The following is a 19,442-nucleotide window of genomic DNA, read 5'->3' on the forward strand; positions in this document are numbered from 1 at the left end:
GTGAAGTAATTCACAAAAATTAGGAAATGACCTAATTTTCCAAATTACTAAAAGTAAGGCCTTCCCATTAGCACACAAAAGAGCATCTATAAAGAAAGCTCAGTGGAAGTGTTGAGTTGAGATCTAGTCAATGTGTTTAATTTAATGACATTGTTTGTTTACAGCCTAAATGGCCTAAATTAATGAAAAATTAAGGAAACCGAGGAGAGTAAAAGTTGTTTTATTAAAACATGCACATCACGTGTTAGTGCAAATTCTTATATCTGTTTGCCAGAAACTATTGTAACTTTCCATACTCTTTACAAAATAGAATTTGAACAATTAAGAAAAATTAATTTTGAACTCTTGCTTCTTAAAACAATATTTGCAAATAAAATTATTTACAGGCAGAATGCTGTGTACCACTGGCTTGTGTAATGAGACTGGGCAGTGTGTAGAGACCCCACCCACATTTGGCCTGATAGTTCTGGAATATCAATATGGTAGTTACATTGGTTGCTTAATGTGTGCAGACAAAACTCTACAATACTATGATTAAGCTACATACTCCAAAATCAAAAAAAGGTAACATTCCAGAATTACGCTGCTAACACTACAACCTAATTGTCTGAAAATGAAGGACATGTAACTTGTTAGCAAATTTAGCTAGTGTACTACAACACATGACCATTCATGTTAGCCTGACTTAACAATTTATAAACAAAACCCCTGTTCAGCAAACATTTCTAGGTGAATAACAAACATGCATTGGGTGTGATTGAATAGAAATAATATTTTCTTTGAAAATTCAATATAAGAATTGGTTGACTGAAAACAAAACCACATAAGGTGGAGGAAAACCAAAATAAATTGGTGACAAAAGCAAAAGATTTTGTGTAGATTTCTCAACCCAAATGGGTCTTGACTAATGGCCTATTCATTCAAAACTGAGTGCAGCAAACGCTGGATGGGACCAGTGTCACCAGTATTCAACTTTATTTTGTGAATATTATGTATTTATACACATACATTCATACAAACATTTACAGACAAAACACCTAGATGGATTCTTCTTAGCTTGCTTTCTAGCAGTGCAGTCAAACTATGTGAAGAACATTAAAAGTCCACATTCACAACAAAAGCTCAAGAACGTGTTCTGCTTAGAGAAACTCAGTTAACCTCTGTGCTACACCATGCTTTGCATTTTTGTTTCAATTTCTCAAAGTTTAAGTTAGTTGTGACTGAAAAAATAGCAAGAACTTTACTAAAAAGGTGAAGAGATTAAGCCGTTTGCTCCATGACTGAGTTTATTTACAGCGCAGCAAAGTGAACCAGCAAAACACACATCATTGATTATCTCTCCAACACACACACCACTCATTTCCTTTCACTGATTCCAGTCTAAAAGCAATTGACAAATAAACCTTTCCATTTCCTTCACCATAAAATGAAATAAGTGAACATGTGCTTCAAGTAGTGACAAAAGTACTATCCACAGTTTAGCACGTTTTGCCCAATCAAAGCTTTCACATCCAATTTATTCTGTAAGATAAAGAACCCCGTGTTACAGATAAGGCAAGAGTGCGGAACCTTGATCAAGAGGGACTGCAGGATACATCTGTTTACAGTCAAAGTACTGCAGCGCTCTTGGATGGAAAGTTGTTCAATGATGAAATATTCCCCAAATATTCAAAACTTTAAGTGCCCAACTGATCAGTCTAAGTCCAAAAGGCTGGAGAGTGTGTTGGTAAAAGCTACAATAAATCCCAAGTCAATGCTTTATACCATCTTGCATTGACCAGAGTTCTACATCTCAAGAAATTTGAATGTCAAAATTACTTAAGTACTGTAGTGTCTGACAGGAACATTTGTTTTTAAACTACACAATGCAAAGTCAACAATAGCGTACAATGACATTACTGTGCTGGTCGTCTGTTGGAACATGTCGGTTGGAACACAATTACAGCACAGAGAACTGTGAATGATTTGGAGACGTTTCAGTCGAATGAAATGCCACATTAGTGGAGCATGAGTGGCACTTCACTGAGGTTAAGAACGTCTGGGTTTGTGTGAGTGTTTACACGCATCTAGTAGTAGTAGTTAAATCAGGCACTTCACCTCTATGTGCCCCATCATTTATAATTTGGCTTTTACATCTACTTGGAATACCACATTAACATCTAACATGGCAAACCACAGAAAACATGAACTAAACAGAAAAATGTTTGGTACCCATCAGGAAAGAATAAGCCTAGTTTAGGCCACTTTAATAATAGAGATTCCCATCTAACTGAAAAAGCAGATCATTTTTTTATCTATAATAGAACTTACACTTTGTATTCCCTCTCTTTCTATAATATGTACATTTGCATTTTTACAGACACGGCAGATACCCTGGGGCTGCATTTCTGGAACTGGAGGTAATGAAACTGGAGTAGGTATGGCCTTACAGACACTGGGTCTAGGTGGAGGGTTGCACCATTGTCCAGGTCACAGGAGGTGGTGGTAGGAAGGGGTGTTGTGATTGGTTATTTATCTCAAGAGGTGCTCTTGGATAAGCTGGGGTACAGCACTACCACCGACACAGCGACCATCACAGCAACCACGGGCATCCAGGACATCCAGCCGGTCTGAAAAGAGGAGGCACACAGATCAGCAGCACCAGGGTCAGCAGAGACCTTTGAGAACACCAGAGCAAGCAGCTCAACAGCTCTGGAGCTGAGGAACTGAGTGCAGGGACAGAAAGAGAAGAAAATCAAAACTAGGAGAGCGACAGAAAAAAGCTTAGAGAAATAAAACCCTAGATGAATGAAGAACAGAGGAACTCACATGAGTAAAAACTGTAAGAACAACATGGAAGAGAGGGCAGAAGCAAAGATCTGTACAAGTACCAATTAGCTCAAAGAAATTTGAATAGTGTGGGAATTAAAAATAAAACGGCACTTTCAAAATCAGAAAAGAAAGAGAAGCATTTCAATTACCTCACAAAAAGAGGAGCAAAAGCCAAAAGAGAGAGAGAGAGAAATATATATGGAACAAGATTTTTTTTTATCCACAATGCCTACTGCAGGGATTTACTTACACAGCAGTGGTCCAAGCAAGACAGACACATAATGGGTGACTGATTAGTATCATTGTGAGGACGAGGAAAATGTTAAGACTTCCCCAACTGTTGCCAAGCACCAAAAAGGGATTTTGGGAAAGCACGAAATGGCTCTTCCATGCACTTTAGCTATACAAGATGGTGATTACAGAGGGCAACAAAGAAAAAAGAAACCAAACCAAACCAGGAAACAGACACACAGGACAAGAGCGCTGGGTACCTTTCTACCACAACTGGCCGAAGCACCAATACAGCAAAGCCAGGATAAGGCCGATGAAAATGGCTGGGACAGGCTGCAATATGGATGGCTAGAGGAGGGAAGGGATATTACAATCATCAATCATTAGCCTAATCAACAGAAATTGGGTTTGAAGTGGCAACACAAAAATAAATTAACTCAATAAAACTCAAATATAACTGGTATAAGGAAGAGTGTTTGTAAATCAATACAAACATAAAATCACTGAATGCTCAACAGCCACAGATATATTTTAAGGTCTACAAGCAAGACACAGGGAACAAAGACAGTGAGAGGAGTTAACAGACCACATAACAGAATTATCCATATTAACTACTGCCAATAGTTGGCAAATGCTGTTAAAGGGGCCGTCCAGCACTTTTCACCATGATCACTCCATGTGGTCATCATGTCACCTTGTGTGAGCAATTTCCTTTTGTGGTTAGAATAAAACAAAAAGGAAAAATTAATTAAAGACTATTCAAAATATACTGGTATATTGAGACTTTAGTTTTACATATATTTTAAAAGTATATAAAAACCTAATATCTCTAGGAATTCACCTTAAACATCTCAATGCAACTTCTGCCTCATGCAACACCTATTCTAACATTAGCATGATGGACCACGTGGAGTTCATGCTGGGAAGTGATGGGAGGGGACGTTACATGTCCAGGTTGAATGGTGCTGTGGGATTTCCTTCATCATTTGTGAAGGAGTATTGTTGAGAGGGAGTCTAGTGATGTGGGTCCAGTGTTAACACTGTAAGCCATGATCACTTTGTGTAGCAAAGCCTGCTGGGTCACAGTGCTTGGGTCTCAGTGTAAATGGTGGAAACAAACAAGCAAGCAAACAAACAAATAAATACACGTATGTGCAGATGGGGAACTGGGGACAAATGCAAACAAATACAATTCTGTAACCAAGTTCCAGAAGCCTTCAGAAGGAAAGCAAGACAAGTTTAAAAGAAACTAAGTGCAGATGGTGCATCCATCACTCATTTTACTCCTACCTCTTATGTCTAATTAAATATTTAAGACTTGTCCATGAAGCACAAACTGGTTTTCTACAGGGGGCTTGATCTCTACAATTCCCTGTGCCATGAAAATTAAGGTGTCAGGATGTCAACTTTCTGCTCACTGTAGTGATGAGAAAATCTAAGAACCCAGAAGCTAATTAACAGAGTTCAAGCAAACAGCTTCATGTTGGCAGAAATCAATCCACTGCTGAATACGTTAATGTTGAGCAAACATAAACGAAAATACTTCATGTAGGACATATAGCCATATACAAAATAAAAGTAAGGTCAAACTTTGTAAGGCTACTTTGACAGCCCCCAAAGACTTTTATGCAAATCAGCCTATGCCAAACCATTAGAATGAGAGAAAGAAAGAGAATCTGGATTTGCTGTGGTCTGCTCTGCAACATAGACATGCACCAGAGGCCCAGAGGGCAGGCGTGCACACTCACATTCTGGCCCTTCTCCTGCAGCATCTTCAGGCTGACCTTGCACTGCTCCAGCTCATCGTGAATGGAGCGCTTCTCTTGCTCCGTGCGGTCATACCTTTGCCGCAGGTCCAAGAGCTGGTTCTGAGTGTCCTCATACTACACAGAGAGAGAGAGAGAACGAAAGGGGGCAAAGAGTGAGAGAAAGAGATGAAGGTTTGAGAAGACGAACACATGTGAAGCTATAGGCAGAGCTACAGAAAGGTTCAGGCGGGTGTAAAAGGCAGCACCTCTTTCTGTAGGCTCTTGGTGCGGTGCTCAGCCTGGTTGAGCTGGACCCTCAGCCTGCAGGCGTCCTGCTGGTGCTCGTCGTGCATGGAGCCCAGCTTGATCTCCAGGGCGCCCTGCGACTTCTCCAGAGCATTCAGGCTGCTGCTCAGTGTAGCACTCTGCTCTCTGGTGCTGCAGCAGGAAAATATTAGTTGGACGCATATTATTAAAAAACGAAGAGTTTGATTTTTGATTTATATATATATATAAAAACATCATGGAGAAAAACATCAAGTTTTTGATCTAGTTTAACTGGTCTTTGGGTTTTAGCTACTCGAGAACCTCTTGTAGCAGCAGAATGAGCTGCACATGTTAGCAGTGTTACTGCAGCAGTCATCAATACTTGATGTTGGAGCGTAATGTGCAAGGCACACAGTCAGCACAATAGGAGCTTTCTGAGCTCCTGCATTCTCAGCTGGGATCAGTAAGCATAGACTGACAAAGTAATGGCAAGCCAGAATTTTATGTTTTACTACATTTGACAAGGGGTGCAGTACCCATTGTGAAGAATGGTCTGAATTAGGGATGCAAATTATCGATTAATTCATTAATCGTTAGTTGATTGATCTTATCGATCGACTTTCGATTAATCGATAAGCGGCGTTTTCCACCTGAATTTCATTGTTTCAATAGGGCTTTTAAAAATATTAGCTAAATATACTGCTCAAAAAAATTAAGGGAACACTAAAATAACACATCCTAGATCTCAATTAATAAAAATCTTTGAAATCAGTTGAAAATCTTTCATTTCTACCCGTTGTCTGTTCCATTTGCACAAGAGCAGTTGAAATTGATTCACAATCAGTGTTGTTTCCTATCTGAACACGAAGTGTGGATGACTTGGAGTTACATTGTGTTGTTTAAGTGTTCCCTTTATTTTTTTGAGCAGTGTAGTTAAAACACTTTGGTCAAAAAGTATATATTATATTATGATAATTATATTGTATTATATGATATATTGCTCAAGTAATTATGCATTAGGAATTTTTTATGGTATAACAAAATACATTCTTTCATTTAAAAAAGGAATAAATTAAGGACTGGCTCCGTTCTTGCATTTGAAACATTAGACATTTTTAAAAATGTAAAAAAAAAATTTAAAGAAGAAATTAAATAGAGAGCCAAACAGAATATTATTGAGCCTATGCTTGGACAATGTTTCTAGCGTTGTCGTGAACACGCGCTGTAACGCGACCGGAGAGTGCCCAAGTCTCCACAACATCATTGAGCTTGTCAGCTAAATTGTCAGCGGTGTGTCTGTCCGACATGTTCGTCGTAATCAGCACTGCAGATTTTAGCTGCCAGTTCTCGTCAGTGTAGTGGCACGTCACGGTAATGTAACTTTATGTTGTTAGAGTCGTCCAACAATCTGTTGTAAGGGCTACAGCAGTAGTGGTAGCTAGCTTTGTTTTAGCTCACTCTTCATTTTTCATAGCGAGCTTCGAAAACGCTCGCCTTCCCAGTGTAGCTGTGATTTTAGCTTGACCAGGTGCACTGGTGATATGCAGGACAGCTGCATGCGCGGTGTTCAAATCATAATTGAGTGAGCTAGTGGAACTGTTGTACTTCAATACCGCATTACACAGAGAACATTTGACTTCTTAGCCTAAATTAACAATGTTAAAATTGTAGCGACTACTACTCCTCGCAGCGAATTCCCTAACAGATAGGCACTTGGCCCTTTAAGTGACACTGGGGGAGCGGCGCCTGCGCGCGCCAGGGGAGGGGGAGAGAACAGTGCTGTTGTTTGAGTTGCGTGGAAAATAAAGTTTCCCTCCTCGGGATTTTCTAGATTACGCAGTTTCTGCCTCGTTTCCCGAACCCGCTTCAAAATAGTCCCACACCGCACATCTTTTCGCCCGCTTCATTTTGTTTTCCACTCTGGTCTTTCGCGACACGTGTTCACCTCTCGTTCTTACACTCTGTTCAAGTTACTACAGGAGCGCTCTCTAACGATTAATCGTGATTAATACATTTTGATCGAGTAACGTCTTAATCGACAATTAATCGAAAGTCGATTAATCATTTGCATCCCTAGTCTGAATTCACACAAATTGAGACTGGGGTAGACAACACAAACAGTTCTAAATAAACATTTGGACATTAACATTAAACATTAAAACCCAGAGTGGGTGAGCAGGTTTTTGTTTGTTTTGACTCACCTATCCAGCTCCGCCTCCAGATTATGTAGTCTGTCCAGAAGGACGGCCCTCTCTGAACGCAGACACTCACACTCCCTCTGTAGGCCCGAGCTCTCTGCCTGCAGATCTTCCAGCTGGCCTGTAGCAGTGCAGCGAGGGCATGGTCAGCACAGCACATCCAGCTCACACTTTCATTTGCTTATTGCTTTTCACAGCAGGTGCAGTCACAAAAACAGCTTTAGATAAATTTGGGTCAGGCGTCATGAATGCTTACTGCTAAATTCAGGGTTTACGGGGTTTATTTCTCAAAAATTCTTCAGTAAGGTTGGAATTCAACACATTCACTTTGGTCACTCCAAATGACCTCCAGCACCAGTGGGATGTGCATGACAACACTCCCCCGGCCCAGTTTGCTTCCATTGTTGTGTGCTTACTTGAATTACTAAAAGAACCTCAGGAAATCTTAAAATGACCTCCAATACGTCCAGTAAGGCAATTAAGTGGCCTTCCATTAAAAACAGGGATAGACTATGTTACGCTATGGGAAGCAGACCCCCTCTGAGAAGGCCAAATCTATGCCAGGTGTGAGCATGTCAGCCCACATTGCAGAACCAGGCCGACAAGTCCGAAGACAGGGCCCAGGGCTTTGCTTCGGATACAAATGTATGCTCCCGCATTTGACATGTGCAGTCCTCTGGGGTTTGGACCAATGCATGTGTGTGTAAATAATGGTGGGTTTCCTGATGACTATTTGCATCACAGTTGCAAAGATGAAACAAGAGGTCCCGTCATGTGTTTGTGTGGTGCACTTTCTCAATCCAAAGGGCAAACAATGAACCATGATCACCCGCAGTGACGCAGTCAAGTCACTCTTGTTTACAATTTTTCAAAGTGCCTCACAATATGAATTAGGAAAATCTGAGGCATACTTTTACTGTTCTCTACGGGATTGCGATTCTTGCATATAAATGTTTAAATCCTGTGGATTAGTGGTAGGCAGAAGGTTAAGCAGCTCTCCATGTAAGACCATGAAACTCCATCCCTAACCAACTCTCATTACTTTAGATGAGGTACATAAAACAAAACAAAAAAAATCCAAATAAAGGTGTTCATAGCAGCTGTGAGCAGTACCATGAGCAGTACCTTGTAAGTGGTTAGCACGCTCCTGGTGCTCACTGTGGAGCCGGACACTGGCCTGCAGGACACCGATTTCCTGCTCATAGTCAGCCGCTGTCTTGCGCCACTTCTCGAGCTCCGCCGTAACGGTGCCCAGGTCTCCCTGCAGGGCGGCGATCTCGCGTTCCCGCTCTGCGGCGGCAGCTTCCATGGCGTGGCGCAGGACGATCACCTCCTCCTGGGTGCTGTAGAGCTCCTCACGGGTGCTGGAAATCGTGGTCTCGCGCTGCTCCCGCAGAGCCTCCATGTCTGACTGCAGCTTGGCTAGCTGACCTGGTGGACAACATGGGGAGAGACACTGACATGCTGCACCCCAGTACCATGTCTCAGATGGGCTGCCATGTAGGCAACTTGAAACATGCAGCACAAAATAAAGTTGCCACAGTCAACACAGGCACATTAGACATATCGGTGCACCCTCAGCAGATACGCATGTCTATTTAATGCATTAGACTGATCTAATTGCTTTTCAGCGTGTGGCGGGGAGTCTGTGCTGCTTACTCTGTAGGTACTGGATCTGTTTGGCAGATTCGTCAGTCTGCTGTTGATTGGTTCTCCTCTCTTCTTCCAGTAGAGCTGGGAGGGTAGAGGTGGGTCGCACAGGAGTTAACATCTCATTCATTCACAAATTTAGTCTTGACATTTCTTCGCAATAATAGACAATCATAGTGTCAATTATTTCTAACTGAATTTAGGAGATCTAGGAGTTTCCTCCTACACCAGATCACCAGTCAACTAATATCAGAGCAAACTAAATTAAAGCTGGTAAGAGTATTCATTTATGGCATTGTGGGTATTAAATTATGGCTGGAACCAAACATGGCAAATAGCAGCAGGACTGAGGCTACAAAGCTTGTCGCATGATAAATGAATTAAAGGCGTTACGTGGTAAATGAATCCATCTACAAAAACGTGCTTTGTCAGGATGTTATGCACCTTGTAGCTCCAGACATTTCTGCTTGCCGGTGTTGGCGAGCTCCTGAGCCTCCAGCAGCTCTCTGTGTAAATGATGGATGACCTGCTCCGTGTCTCCAGGCTTCAGGTTAGCACTCTGCAGCTCATCTACACACATCAGATGGCATAATCAATAATCAGAGAACACAGCTGGAAGAAACAGTATGCAGGACACACACACATATCTCAATAAACTAGAATATCATCAGAAAGTTAATTTATTTCAGTAATTAAAAACAAAAAGTTAAAACACATTATATCGATTCCTGACATGGTGATCCATTTCAAGTGTTGATGATCATGGCTTACAGCCAATGAAAACCCAAAATCATTAACTCAGAAAGACCAACTGAAAAAATTATTATTAATTCAGAAAATGTTGACCTACTGAAAAGTACGTCTAGTAAATTTTTACGTCACGTAGGTCCCAGAGTCTGAAGGAAGAGTGGAGAGGCACACAATCCAAGCTGCTTGAGGTCTAGTGTGAAGTTTCCAAAATCAGTGATGGTTTGGGGAGCCATGTCATCTGCTGGTGTAGGTCCACTGTGTTATATCAAGACCAAAGGCAGCGCAGCGTTCTACCAGGAAATTTTAGCGCACTTCATGCTTTCCTCTGCTGACAAGCATTTTGTAGATGGAAATTAAATTTTCCTGCTGGACTTGGCACGTGTCCACACTGCCAAATGTCCCAATACCTGGTTTAATAACGACAGTAATACTGATAGGCAGCTATCAAAGCAACTTGTGTTTCCATAAGACCCCAGCAGTGCTACAGGCTGATTACCTCCATACCACACTACACTGTTGCAGTAATTCATGCAAATGGAGCTCCAACCAAGTACCGAGTGCACTTACTGTACATACTTTTCAGTAGGACAACATTTCTGAATTAAAAATCAATTTATCAGTTGGTCTTATATAATATTCTAATTATCCAAGATAATGATTTGGGGGTTTCAATGGCTATAAGCCAAAATCAACATTAACAGAAATAAACACTTGAAAGAGATCACTAAAGATTCTATGCATATAAAAAAAATGAAAATATGCATTTCACTTGTGTTGAATAACTGAAAAATTACCTTTGATATTCTAATTTATTGAGATGCACATCTCACACACACGTTCCAAGTTGTATGTCAAGATAGAAAGTGACCTTTACACATTGATCCACCTAACCAGAATCTATCTAGAGTGACTTACAATTTCAGACATGCCACAGGGTAGGAGCAAAAAACACACAAATGCCATTCAGGCTGGATAAGCGTGATCAGCTGGTAATGACAAAAAAATGATTAAAAATAGGAACAGTGATCAGAACACAAGGATCTGATCTTCCACAAGGCCATAGAACTGAAGGTAGCTGCATATACCTTGCAATTCTCCAATCACTCAGAATCCATGCAGCAGACACCAGACAGCTTTTCGTAGGTTAAAGGGAGGTGTTCCAGTATCAGTGGAACAGGAACGATAAGATCAAAGCCCAGCCAGGCATCAGATACCCAGCAGGCACAATAAGCTGGCCAAGAGAAGCACTGATTCAAGACCAGAAAACTCTTCACAAAGCACGAGTCCTTCGAACCAACATCCAATTAAACTGGAAATGTGGGGGGGGGGGGGGGGGGGGGGGGGGGTCCACAAAAGTGAAAGATGCACTGTCCAGGGTGAGACTCAATATATCCTTGAACACATTCCAGCAATGACCTCCAAGGATGAGCCGATAGTGGAGTGCCTGGCACATTTTGCCAGATACAATCAGCTAGAAATAACTCGGGACTCATAAAAGGGACAGCAAAAGGCAAGTTTTGATGGTGGTTTTAAAATGACCGCCTTTAAAACTCCTAACACTTCCCCAACATAAAGCAGAGAGGGAGGATCTCCAACGGAGCTGCCACTGCTTACATAAGGCATGCTCGCCAGCGAGGCTATTTTGAGGTGAACACTGCTGGGAGCTGACCACACCCTGCTCTCCGACAGATTCAGCAGGGGGTTCTGGGCTGAGAAGCTCTTCCTCCCCACTTCTTACTGGTTTCCTACAACTTTCATCATCTGGAGTGTCCTTGCCTTAGGGGCCGCTGTGCAGTGTAGAAATGACAGGCTCCAATGAAGCCTTGGTTACATCAAACAAACAAATAAATAAATAAATCGAACCGAATGGACGCCACTTGTCTGAGCTCGGCACTGATGTCATGCAGTAATTTTAGCTGGAGTGACTGGCCTATACATCAGCAGGCTGCCAGGGGAGGTTTTTCACTGGGACTGGGTGAGTTCTCCAGTTGAGCAATGATGTCAGTGCCACTCCCCCTCCTCGCCTCAAGAGTCTCTGATGTGCTGCCACAGAGTTAGTGAGAAGGAACCCACAGGCTACAAGAGTCATCATCTTTATCATTGTGTAGGGTTACTGCCAAGGCCAAGTTACAAAGCTACGAGACCAAATGCCATAATTTCTTTACAATTACTCACTTTACTGCAATATGTTTGGAACAGAAGGAACTTTGTCACTTTGACAATGAAACTGGGTCTCAGATGTAAATTGTGTGAAGCAGTATACTAGTATGTTAGAATCTTTAACTTCCAACAAGCTCCTTTTCTCAGCATTTTCATTTAAAGCAAAAAATAAATAAATACATTTTAACAATGTTAAAGAAAATACAAATCCAAGGACTGTTAGAAATTCAGCAATAAACAGTTAAGAGGACAGTGATCCACATGTGTCTCCCCTCAACTCAACCCAACCCTGCTGCCACGTGTGTTATATTAAAATGTAGTATATTGTAGTATAATTGTTTTTTGTTGTTTTGCTTTGTTTGTATCATAACTAACTTAAACACTGTGTTATATCTATTTTATTGCTCTTTTATATTTGTGTTGTTCATTGTAACCTCTTATTGTTGGTTTTTAGGTAGACAATTTTTAGATCTGTCCAGGGACTACAGATGAAAAATAGCCTTTAGGCTAATTCTGGTACTTTTACAGTTATGTTAATTAATGTACACTGTCCCTGTCAAATAAACAAATAAAAATAAATAAATAAACATTCTGTACATTTGTGTGCATGGAGAAACTTGGCGTAGCCAGGAAAAAAAAGACAGTATTCTAACAAGCCAGCAAGTCCAACAAGGCAGGAGTGAAATCAGACTTGAGGGGGAGCAACAGTGAGAGAAGGGAGGGGGAGATAAAGTCTCAGAGAAGGGCCTCCTGACCTTGGTGATAAAGTCTTAGAGAAGGGCCTCCTGACCTTGGTGATAAAGTCTTAGAGAAGGGCCTCCTGACCTTGGTGCTTTAGCAGAGGCACAAATCTCAGTGATGTTTAGAACAATGACAATAAAAAAGTAAGATGAAAAGGAATCTGAAACAATTAGATTAAAATGTAATAAGATGCACAAGTGAATTCCTTACATATGAATGCATGCACTTCAAAAGCACCCTCTAGTGACAAGCCTTCACAATTAAGTGCACTAATTGAATAGGGATGTTTCAGGTCTGATGGTTCTGATTTACAAAGGCTAGGACATTTTAGCCTGCATTCATTTCACATTCCAGTAACTGGACTGGATTAAATTGCAGGTAGTTTATATGTACTAAATTTCTGATGTTTTACATGCAGCAAACAAATGTTCATGCACAAATCTCATTCACAGCTTCCAGCAACATGAAGCGAGTCCAAACAATAATTTGGACAAGAGCAGGACTACTGTAAAGCCCTCACCTGGACACAAGAAGCAATCCAGTACATCAGATTAGTCGGCTAATGTCTATTCACTGAGGTTTCAGAGCACTGTAAAACAGGTCACTGAAGAAAAATAATACATGTCTAATAAAGCGATCTAATAAATCCTGAAATGAACGAGTGCTCAGGAACATTTTAAATTTGAATGAGCTTTAGTGGCAAATATAGTGCAGAGGCTGAATCGGGTCACAGCCCCAAATCAAAATTTGCTGCTCGATATTTGAATGAAAAGTTAAGATTAAATTAGATTTCTGGGAGGCTCAAATGAGCATCAGTCCATTATATCCATCATGTTATTGTATTATTAAGTTCAAAGTGTATCCCTGTTATACCGGCGTCATGGCAACCAGCCTGTTCCACTTACATGGTCCATCAGCACAAAGAAAAATAAAATATAGCCGCAAGCGGCGATTGGCGGGTTCACACAAAAAAAGGCAAAAAAGCCCAAAGGGTCTTTTAGACCAACAAATTGGCCTCTTGGCCTCAATAGGCAAAAAGAAGCCCAATAGGTCCTTTAGACCCAAAAGTGAATAGAAGCTGTTTGAGTGGAAAAAATGCATAAGTAAATCAATGTGACAAAACATTCAATTCAACTGAGGCACTAAAGGCCCAAAAGGATCAAAATAATGTGTATTGGCAAAATGATTCAGATCACAGAACTAAATCACATGCTGAGATCAGCTTTGTGTGCGTTTGTGTGGTGTTTCATGTGAGCAATTGTTTTCAGTCAGTTTCGGTGTTTGGCCACTAGATGGAGCCCAAGTACTATCATACTGATATCTCATTAATCTCAGTAATGCAATGACATTTTGGTGAATTAAAAGGTTCATTTCTGGTCAGGCAGTGCACTTTTTGTTATGAGATGTAATTGCAATCTTATAGATCTCATTGATCTGAATCATACAAGCCCCATTACTTGTCTGTATTCTGCATAACAAGATTGCTGCGTGAGTTTTTATGATTTCTCAGGTTTTTGGGTACTGTAGCGCCTCCGACAGGCCAATTTGAACCAAACTTGGCATACCTCACAGGGACCTCAGTGTATAAAAGCCTTTCAAATTGGGAGTTGATCACTTACATGGTTTATGAGTTATAGCAATAAAGGTCATTTATGGCATGGCCAGAAGGATATAATGGAAAAATTGACCAATCAGACAAATAAAAATGCAACATTTTTTCCATATGTAGTTAACTACAGTGTCTACCGATTATGCCTATGCCATTTTTGCCATCATTGGATCAAATTCCTAGGACTAGTTCTTAAAGAGCTATTTTCAAACAATTGATAAATGTGACAAAAGTATGCATTTTTTAATAGGACTTGTAATTGCAAAGTTGTCAGGTCTACTGCAAGGAATAAAAAGAAACAAGTTGCATGTTCCTAAGTGAAAATTTGGAGGAGTTATGCATGATTTTCACAAATAGCGCCACCTAGTGGCCAAATGTTTTAAAACTGCACAGCATGACACATAGTCCTGAGATATGCACAGTGGTGAGGTTTCATGTTGATTGGCCAATGGTAAGTCTGTCAAATGGCCAATTAATTCAATTAAAAATTAATTGGCTCATGGCGGCCATGTTTTTTGAGTGATGATGTCATCATTGTGTGTCTTGATATCACTTGGGCCCCTGATGATGCCTGTAAAGTTTTGGCTTGATGTGACTAATGGTTTCTGAGAAACAGTTTTTCCCATGTTATAGCGCCCCCTATTGGACAATCGTGGCCAGCTTTGACCTATGACCTCGGAGTCATGTGCCCTAACAACTGTTAAAATTTTATGAAGATCCGTCAAAGCGTTGCTGAGATATAGCTGTTTAAGTAAATTTGGCCACGCCCCAGAGCTATTGATTGACATGTCACAACGACACTGTATGCAAATGTCACAATTTTTTCCAGGAATATTGATAATGAGATTCTTCTGAACATTTTGATACCAAACTTGTGGTGATCGGATGAAAAACCAGGGACTAGTATAAAAAAGTAGGTTTTGCATATTATGCAAATTAGCAAAAAATCTAAGTAGGCGGAGCTTAATGGTTCTTGAGGCTTTTTTGTTTGGCTTGAACCAAGGAATCCATCAGAAGTGGAATTTTGTTTCTAGGCCCTACGGTTTGGGAGATATGGACCAAAACGCAAAATGGTGCGCTATAGCGCCACCATCAGGCCAATGTGGGTCTCTGTACTTTAGCACGGTCTCGCAAAGAGACTACACCATTCTGCCAAGTTTGGTGTCTCTGGGCCTTACGGTCTAGGCTGCAGTATGCGTTTTATGCGGAGAAAAATAATAATAACTAGATGGAGCCCAAGTACTATCATACTGATATCTCATTAATCTCAGTAATGCAATGACATTTTGGTGAATTAAAAGGTTCATTTCTGGTCAGGCAGTGCACTTTTTGTTATGAGATGTAATTGCAATGTTATAGACCTCATTGATCTGAATCATACAAGCCCCATTACTTGTCTGTATTCTGCATAACAAGATTGCTGCGTGAGTTTTTATGATTTCTCAGGTTTTTGGGTACTGTAGCGCCTCCGACAGGCCAATTTGAACCAAACTTGGCATACCTCACAGGGACCTCAGTGTATAAAAGCCTTTCAAATTGGGAGTTGATCACTTACATGGTTTATGAGTTATAGCAATAAAGGTCATTTATGGCATGGCCAGAAGGATATAATGGAAAAATTGACCAATCAGACAAATAAAAATGCAACATTTTTTCCATGTGTAGTTAACTACAGTGTCTACAGATTATGCCTATGCCATTTTTGCCATCATTGGATCAAATTCCTAGGACTAGTTCTTAAAGAGCTATTTTCAAACAATTGATGAATGTGACAAAAGTATGCATTTTTTAATAGGACTTGTAATTGCAAAGTTGTCAGGTCTACTGCAAGGAATAAAAAGAAACAAGTTGCATGTTCCTAAGTGAAAATTTGGAGGAGTTATGCATGATTTTCACAAATAGCGCCACCTAGTGGCCAAATGTTTTAAAACTGCACAGCATGACACATAGTCCTGAAATATGCACAGTGGTGAGGTTTCATGTTGATTGGCCAATGGTAAGTCTGTCAAATGGCCAATTAATTCAAATAAAAATTAATTGGCTCATGGCGGCCATGTTTTTTGAGTGATGATGTCATCATTGTGTGTCTTGATATCACTTGGGCCCCTGATGATGCCTGTAAAGTTTTGGCTTGATGTGACTAATGGTTTCTGAGAAACAGTTTTTCCCATGTTATAGCGCCCCCTATTGGACAATCGTGGCCAGCTTTGACCTATGACCTCGGAGTCATGTGCCCTAACAACTGTTAAAATTTTATGAAGATCCGTCAAAGCGTTGCTGAGATATAGCTGTTTAAGTAAATTTGGCCACGCCCCAGAGCTATTGATTGACATGTCACAACAACACTGTATGCAAATGTCACAATTTTTTCCAGGAATCTTGATAATGAGATTCTTCTGAACATTTTGATACCAAGCTTGTGGTGATCGGATGAAAAACCAGGGACTAGTATAAAAAAGTAGGTTTTGCATATTATGCAAATTAGCAAAAAATCTAAGTAGGCGGAGCTTAATGGTTCTTGAGGCTTTTTTGTTTGGCTTGAACCAAGGAATCCATCAGAAGTGGAATTTTGTTTCTAGGCCCTACGGTTTGGGAGATATGGACCAAAACGCAAAATGGTGCGCTATAGCGCCACCATCAGGCCAATGTGGGTCTCTGTACTTTAGCACGGTCTCGCAAAGAGACTACACCATTCTGCCAAGTTTGGTGTCTCTGGGCCTTACGGTCTAGGCTGCAGTATGCGTTTTATGCGGAGAAAAATAATAATAATAATAAGAAGAAAAAAGAAAAATTCGAGCAATTACAATAGGTTTCCCACACTACGTGTGTGAACCCTAATAAATATAGCCGCAAGCGGCAATTGGCGGGTTCACACACGAATGGGCTTCTTGGCCTCAATAGGCAGAGGTCCAAAAGGTCCTTTAGACCCCAAAATGTGAAAAGAAGCTGTTTGAGTGGAAAAAATGCACAAATAAATCAATGTGCAAAAAAATGTTCAATTGGGGCACTAAAGGCCCAAAAGGATCAAAATAATATGTATTGGCAAAATTATTCAGATCACAGAACTAAATCACATGCTGAGATCAGCTTTGTGTGTGTTTGTGTGGTGTTTCATGTGAGAAATAGTTTTCAGTCAGTTCCGGTGTTTGGCCACTAGATGGAGCCCAAGTACTATCATACTGATATCTCATTAATCTCAGTAATGCAATGACATTTTGGTGAATTAAAAGGTTCATTTCTGGTCAGGCAGTGCACTTTTTGTTATGAGATGTAATTGCAATGTTATAGACCTCATTGATCTGAATCATACAAGCCCCATTACTTGTCTGTATTCTGCATAACAAGATTGCAGCATGAGTTTTTATGATTTCTCAGGTTTTTGGGTACTGTAGCGCCTTTGACAGGCCAATTTGAACCAAACTTGGCATACCTCACAGGGACCTCAGTGTATGAAAGCCTTTCAAATTGGGAGTTGATCACTTACATGGTTTATGAGTTATAGCAATAAAGGTCATTTATGGCATGGCCAGAAGGATATAATGGAAAAATTTACCAATCAGACAAATAAAAATGCAACATTTTTTCCATGTGTAGTTAACTACAGTGTCTACAGATTATGCCTATGCCATTTTTGCCATCATTGGATCAAATTCCTAGGACTAGTTCTTAAAGAGCTATTTTCAAACAATTGATGAATGTGACAAAAGTATGCATTTTTTAATAGGACTTGTAATTGCAAAGTTGTCAGGTCTACTGCAAGGAATAAAAAGAAACAAGTTGCATGTTCCTAAGTGAAAATTTGGAGGAGTTATGCATGATTTTCACAAATAGCGCCACCTAGTGGCCAAATGTTTTAAAACTGCACAGCATGACACATAGTCCTGAAATATGCACAGTGGTGAGGTTTCATGTTGATTGGCCAATGGTAAGTCTGTCAAATGGCCAATTAATTCAAATAAAAATTAATTGGCTCATGGCGGCCATGTTTTTTGAGTGATGATGTCATCATTGTGTGTCTTGATATCACTTGGGCCCCTGATGATGCCTGTAAAGTTTTGGCTTGATGTGACTAATGGTTTCTGAGAAACAGTTTTTCCCATGTTATAGCGCCCCCTATTGGACAATCGTGGCCAGCTTTGACCTATGACCTCGGAGTCATGTGCCCTAACAACTGTTAAAATTTTATGAAGATCCGTCAAAGCGTTGCTGAGATATAGCTGTTTAAGTAAATTTGGCCACGCCCCAGAGCTATTGATTGACATGTCACAACGACACTGTATGCAAATCTCACAATTTTTTCCAGGAATATTGATAATGAGATTCTTCTGAACATTTTGATACCAAGCTTGTGGTGATCGGATGAAAAACCAGGGACTAGTATAAAAAAGTAGGTTTTGCATATTATGCAAATTAGCAAAAAATCTAAGTAGGCGGAGCTTAATGGTTCTTGAGGCTTTTTTGTTTGGCTTGAACCAAGGAATCCATCAGAAGTGGAATTTTGTTTCTAGGCCCTACGGTTTGGGAGATATGGACCAAAACGCAAAATGGTGCGCTATAGCGCCACCATCAGGCCAATGTGGGTCTCTGTACTTTAGCACGGTCTCGCAAAGAGACTACACCATTCTGCCAAGTTTGGTGTCTCTGGGCCTTACGGTCTAGGCTGCAGTATGCGTTTTATGCGGAGAAAAATAATAATAATAAATATAGCCGCAAGCGGCAATTGGCGGGTTCACACACGAATAGGCCACTTGGCTTCAATAGGCAATAGACCCAATAGGTCCTTTAGACCCAAAAGAAGCTGTTTGAGTGGAAAAAATGCACAAATAAATCAATGTGCAAAAAAATGTTCAATTGGGGCACTAAAGGCCCAAAAGGATCAAAATAATGTGTATTGGCAAAATGATTCAAATCACAGAACTAAATCACATGCTGAGATCAGCTTTGTGTGTGTGTTTGTGTGGTATTTCATGTGAGAAATAGTTTTCAGTCCGTTCCGATGTTTGGCCACTAGATGGAGCCCAAGTACTACCATACTGATATCTCATTAATCTCAGTAATGCAATATGACATTTTGGTGAATTAAAAGGTTCATTTCTGGTCAGGCAGTGCACTTTTTGTTATAAGATGCAATTGCAATGTTATAGAACTTATTGATCTGGACAATACAAGACCAATTACTTGTCTGTATTCTGCATAACAAGATTGCAGCATGAGTTTTTATGTTTTCTTAGGTTTTTGGGTACTGTAGCGCCCCCGACAGGCCAATTTGAACCAAAC

At 40.4% G+C, this 19,442-nt stretch overlaps 1 protein-coding gene across 7 annotated transcripts in view; it reads right to left on the bottom strand.

Annotated features, from left to right (window-relative positions):
• Nucleotides 1-204: 204 nt before the first annotated feature.
• Nucleotides 205-19,442, bottom strand: part of slmapa (sarcolemma associated protein a) — an 89,232-nt gene continuing 69,994 nt past the window's right edge. For 6 of the 7 annotated variants that reach the window (XM_076988790.1, XM_076988683.1, XM_076988782.1 and 3 more), the window contains 7 exons: nucleotides 9,350-9,475; nucleotides 8,915-8,989; nucleotides 8,381-8,686; nucleotides 7,259-7,376; nucleotides 5,057-5,228; nucleotides 4,791-4,925; nucleotides 205-2,609 (listed from right to left, as the gene is read on the bottom strand). In XM_076988790.1, coding sequence (XP_076844905.1) covers nucleotides 2,517-2,609; nucleotides 4,791-4,925; nucleotides 5,057-5,228; nucleotides 7,259-7,376; nucleotides 8,381-8,686; nucleotides 8,915-8,989; nucleotides 9,350-9,475 — 1,025 coding nt within the window. In that variant the 3' untranslated portion in view covers nucleotides 205-2,516. Of the gene's footprint in view, nucleotides 2,610-3,302; nucleotides 3,391-4,790; nucleotides 4,926-5,056; nucleotides 5,229-7,258; nucleotides 7,377-8,380; nucleotides 8,687-8,914; nucleotides 8,990-9,349; nucleotides 9,476-19,442 lie in introns of all 7 variants that reach the window. The other variant, XM_076988774.1, reaches the window with a different exon arrangement.

The sequence above is a fragment of the Brachyhypopomus gauderio genome, chromosome 1 (assembly GCF_052324685.1).
Source record: "Brachyhypopomus gauderio isolate BG-103 chromosome 1, BGAUD_0.2, whole genome shotgun sequence".
NCBI classification, from domain to species: Eukaryota; Metazoa; Chordata; class Actinopteri; order Gymnotiformes; family Hypopomidae; genus Brachyhypopomus; species Brachyhypopomus gauderio.